The following is a 5,331-nucleotide window of genomic DNA, read 5'->3' as shown; positions in this document are numbered from 1 at the left end:
GCAGACTCGCAAAAAGGATTTTGAGCAAAAATTGCCAAGCTACATTCAGGATAGGAAATACAATAATGTTTAAACTCAGTAAGTGAACTTACATGTTTACAATTTTCTCTATTATGCTATTATTCTAATTAAAATGTTCTTAAGCAATCATTAAAATTAATTAAACAGTCGGTAATTACAGAGAAACGACATCTAATGTCTAATTAAACCCTGGAAAATTACATCCTTACTGAAGCTGTAAATGTCATTCATTAGAGCAGTGAGTCGTTTTCTTGTTTTGTTTTGTTGTTTGTATAACATTTAAACACACACACACACACACACACACACACACACACACACACACACACACACACACACACACACACACACACGCTTTAACAATCCGATGTACGGACACATTGCTTTTGTTAGATGTTTTATCCATCTTACATAAGTCACGGTGTTCATCTGAACCTCAGCTGATGATAAGATATTGTGATTATTTCTCTCCAAACGTCGACCTTTTTATCTGTTGATGACTGTCGCTTGTGTGCTGGTGTCCAAACCCGAGTACTAGAACTATAAACTTTACAATGATGTAATATTTGTTTCCCCTCCCTCTGATTGTTGAAGGGAAATAAAATGTACAGATTTATTTGAAGAGATACAGACTTGATGGTCAGGTGGAACTTTTTCACGTTTACGTTCGTGTCATCGTTCTAATTTGATTATCAAATATGGACTTCAGGTTTGTAGCAGAGCTGGTTTGTAGAAGACGTAGGACAGAGGTTTTAAAATAGACGCATGCTGGCAGTAAAGATCTGAAGAGCTGTGAACAAATCACTGTGTTCCATCAGACAGGTACGGATTAATGTGGCCGGTGTTTTAGGCTCATGTCTAACAGCTTATTGTTCGTTCAAGCTGCTTTTACCTTGAAGTTGTACAGCATTCAAACTGTGTACGTTGTTTTAGAATGTGTGTGTGTGTGTGTGCTAGATGAGATCTTCTAAATCTAATTTTTTTCCATCCACAATTTTGTTTCTCATTTGATTGGTTGTTTATTTTAACACTCCACAGTTACTCATCTGTCATGAGGCCGATTTTCACTCTTCTGTGTTTCGCAGGTGAGAACAGATTCATCTCTGCAGTTCACTGTACATGAGCTCTTTTACTGAGAAACACTAAAAATGTATTCATTAGTTTTGACTAATATATTGATATAAAATGAGGTTGTTTGTCTGTTTATTTATTTATTTGATAAAAAGACCTCCTCACACCTCATTTCTGTGTGTTTGCTGATTGAAGAGTTTGGGTTGTTAGGATTTATTTATTTATTTATGATTTATTCAAGCAGAAACATGTGAATGAATTAAAAATAATTTTAAACCCAAATCAGGAGAAACGCAGATCATGAAACAAAAGATTTGTTAGCGATATTAGGTTATTAAAATAGCTTTATTGTGCTCCTACTCGCCGGGTCATGGTGAGAGCTCAAGCTCTTCTTCTAGGACCTACTTAACCAAAAATTCTGATATGTTTGAGATTTATAAGAGACAGGTGAACACAGAAAGACTAGCAAGAGATGTTTGTTCTGGAAATCAGCAGCTGCTTTACGGCAGTAATTCAGTCAACAACATCGAAGTTTGTGATAAAACATTTTTACTCAGAACAAAAGTCTCAAATTATCCTTTAAGTTAAATTATAAATCTGCCCTAATCACCGACAGGTGCTGTGCTGCTGACTGTATCCACGCTGCCGACGTTCCGCCATAAATATCACCTGATAATGACCCGTAAGACCTGGTTTCAGGCACAGAACTACTGCAGGGTGATGTACACTGACCTGGCAACCATCCAAAGTACTGATGATTGGAATATCCTGACAGAACTAGTGGAGAGCATGAACCTGAAGGATCCTGCCTGGATCGGATTATACAACGATTTCAATAGCTGGCGCTGGTCTTTAGACGACCTTCCACTGAAGAATATTACTCTGAGGAAATGGTCCTCTGGGGAACCCAATAACGCCAATGGGGATCAATCATGTGTTTATATTAATTATCTGGGAAAGTGGTTTGATGAATCCTGCATAGATATTAAACCGGTTATATGTTTTAACGGTGAGTCGACAGCCTGATTGTGAAGAACAAGAAAAATCTCAACAAGAAGCGTTTAATCTAATCCAGATTTCCCTTTTAATTTTCTACTCATTGTCCTTCGCAGCGAATAACAGTGGTCCCGACCGGTTCGTCAGTGTCTCCAGTCCTCAGATGAGCTGGACCGAAGCTCAGACTTACTGCAGAACATTTCACACTGATTTGGCCAGTGCACTCAACCAAACCGACAACAACCTGTTACAGCAGATGGCAAATGACCAGGGAGCCTCCTGGATCGGACTGTTTAGGGACACTTGGAAGTGGTCGGATGGGATCGAGCCTACTAATCTCCTGTGGTATCCAACACAACCTAATAATTATTATGGAAAGGACAACTGTGGAGATCTTTATGGGGGAGGGTTTACTGATCGAGATTGTGCAGAACCTGCTTACTCCATCTGTCACACTCGTAGGTTTTTACTTACACGATTTCTACTATATTCAACTCCGTATGTCTGTTGTGTGGCTTTTTTCATCATCATCATCATCATCATCATCAACATCACACACCATCATCTAACCCGGAATTTAAACCCAATAGAAATCTGCATTTCTTTTTAACATACAGCTAAAGAAACATCTCATTCAGTATTCATCACAACACTATAAATAATATTTGCTTAAACAAACCTGCAGCAGTCACATGACCGTAAACCCCAACATTAGGTCACTGATGGTTCTCCGTTCCGTTCCTCAGTTATCCCGATGAAGGAACGACAGGTGATGAGGCTGCAGGTGAAGTCCGATGGCCGTGTGTTTGATCCTGATGTGCAGTCGTCTATTTTAGAGCAGGTGAGTTTTAGGACGTCTGTGTAATTGTGTTCATCGTAACAGGAAGATCTTTTTCTAAAAGGATTTTAATACAAATTTATTTATCACACAAGCCACCATTTCATTTTCTGTCTAATTTCCCTCCATCTTTAATCATTTAAATCTTTATGCTGTGATTCTTCCTCATTTACATGATCATTCATCCATCACAATTACAGTGACAACAGAAAGTGCTGAAGCCCAAACTGTAAAGCAGATTTATTAATGATACGCAAATCAGATCCTGATTCTGTTCTTCAGATCAAGAAGAAACTGGAGGAAAACGGCGTGATGGACATCACAGTGATGTGGAGGGTTCAGCCAGACGGAAACATCTTTAAGAAGAAGAACAAAGACCTGTAATGTGTAAACTATCTCATGTTAGAATTTTATTTATCTATTTATCTCCTCAAATCCTCCAAATCTGAAATACTGAAAGTTAGAGCATCACAGTGAACATGATTCATGTTTCATCTGTTACCATATTTATTTTGAGTTTTTATTATTATTATTAAAATTAATATTATTTTTATTATTATTATTTGTTTATTTAGTTTTATTCTATTATTATTAGTATTATTATTTTGATTTTATTATTTATTTATTTATTTATTTTGATTTTATTATTATTATTATTATTATTATTATTATTATTATTATTATTATTATTATTATTATTATTATTATAACAATACCACATTTAACTGACTGTATATTACAATCACACCCCCAGTGTAACCCATATGAGGATGAGGTTCCCCCTTGAGTCCGGTTCCTCTCAAGGTTTCTTCCTTTACCAATTTAAGGCAGTTTTTCCTCGCCACTGCTGCCTGAGTCACCTCAGACTTGCTCATAGGGGAATAAATACATACACACTGTGAACTATATACATCTAATAATAATCTAGAATTTTTATTCTGTTAATTCTTTTACTTTTATTATTTGTTATTTCCTTTGTCATTAATTATGTTTACCTTCTGCTCTGTGTTTATGTTCTGTAAAGCTGCTTTGAGACAATGTCTATTGTAAAAAGCGCTATACAAATAAACTTGAATTGAATTATTATTATTATTATTATTATTATTATTATTATTATTATTATTATTATTATTATTATTATTATTATACTTCTGTATGATCCATAAAAGTTCTGTTACATTTGTACAGATCTCTTACTCAAGTTTAGAGATTTATCTTTAAAAACATTATAAGTTAACTTAAATTTTAAATAAAAAATATCCCTATCATTTTTCTGGGATATTTTTTTTAATAGTTTTTGTCTCCGTCCTTTTCCAGAGAAGAATGAAGTGAATTTGACTATTTTTAACTAATATATTCCATTCAATTAATTAATATTTTATTCGGTTCTCTCAGTATCTTGTAATGCTGTTATTTCTGTTCATTTTTAATAAAATACGTTTATTTCTGTTTAAGTGTGTGAACATTTTATGCTCTTATGCAATTTCACATCTTGCAGCAAGTCGCTAGTAACTGAACATCAGAGATTCAGATGGGATTTTGTTTTTACCTTTTACTGAAGTTTCAGGTTCAGGGTGAACAGAAACAAGGTCAGAGACATGGACAGGAGATCATACAGGAGAACTGGTTCATTTAATTCAATTCAGTTTATTTGTAAAGCACTTTTAACAATTCACGTTGCTTTACAGAAGTATAGAAACAGAAAAAAATAGCTAAATAAAAAAAAACAATAAAAATAAATAAATAAAAATGAAGTTAAAAACATGAGTATGTTATTTATCACTGCTGATCATCAGGTGCTTCATCCCCAGGTCATGATCTTACACCATCTCTGCATAACCATCTGATCTCCACTTCAGTCACAGCTCACAACCTTGGAGGTAACCATGGACACTTATCTGTCCTCTTCCTCATGTCCCTAATGTGACTCGCTCGTGTCGGTTCATTCTCTACAACATCAGAAGGATTCGGTCATTTTTCCCCACACAGGCTGCTCAGGTACTTGTTCAGTCTCTTGTCATGTTGACACTGGACTACTGCAGCTCTCTCTGTCAGGTCTACATATGAACACATCCTCTGTAAATGACCCATAATGCAGCTGTGTGACTTGTCTTCAACCTGCCTAAGTTCTCCACATCACCACACTGCTGTGTTCCTCCACTGGCTCCTGTAGCTGATGCTGACCTACAAAGCCACAAACAGACCATCTCCATCTTACCCCAAAGCCCTCATCACTCCTCACACTGCACCTCACACCCTCAGATCTACAGCACTGCCCCACTGGTCCCACCATCTCTCAGGGTAAGAGGGAAGTTTACTACAAGACTTTGTTCTGTTCTACACCGAGGTGGTGGGATGAACTTCCCCTAGAGCTCCAGACAGCTGAGTCACTGATGTCTTCAAGC

The 5,331-nt window shown here is 36.3% G+C and overlaps 1 protein-coding gene across 1 annotated transcript; it reads left to right on the top strand.

The window, feature by feature from the left end:
- Positions 1-660: 660 nt before the first annotated feature.
- LOC125145263 (putative C-type lectin domain family 20 member A) lies at positions 661-3,387 on the top strand. The gene is made up of 6 exons (XM_047816694.1): positions 661-843; positions 1,060-1,106; positions 1,709-2,101; positions 2,205-2,546; positions 2,835-2,929; positions 3,209-3,387. The coding sequence occupies exons 2-6, from the start codon at positions 1,073-1,075 to the stop codon at positions 3,308-3,310; spliced, it is 966 nt and encodes a 321-aa protein (XP_047672650.1). The 5' UTR covers positions 661-843; positions 1,060-1,072; the 3' UTR covers positions 3,311-3,387.
- Positions 3,388-5,331: the final 1,944 nt, after the last annotated feature.

The sequence above is a fragment of the Tachysurus fulvidraco genome, chromosome 7 (genome assembly GCF_022655615.1).
Source record: "Tachysurus fulvidraco isolate hzauxx_2018 chromosome 7, HZAU_PFXX_2.0, whole genome shotgun sequence".
Taxonomy (NCBI): domain Eukaryota; kingdom Metazoa; phylum Chordata; class Actinopteri; order Siluriformes; family Bagridae; genus Tachysurus; species Tachysurus fulvidraco.
Note: the sequence above shows the minus strand (reverse complement) of the source record. Positions and strands in the feature narration are given on the sequence as shown.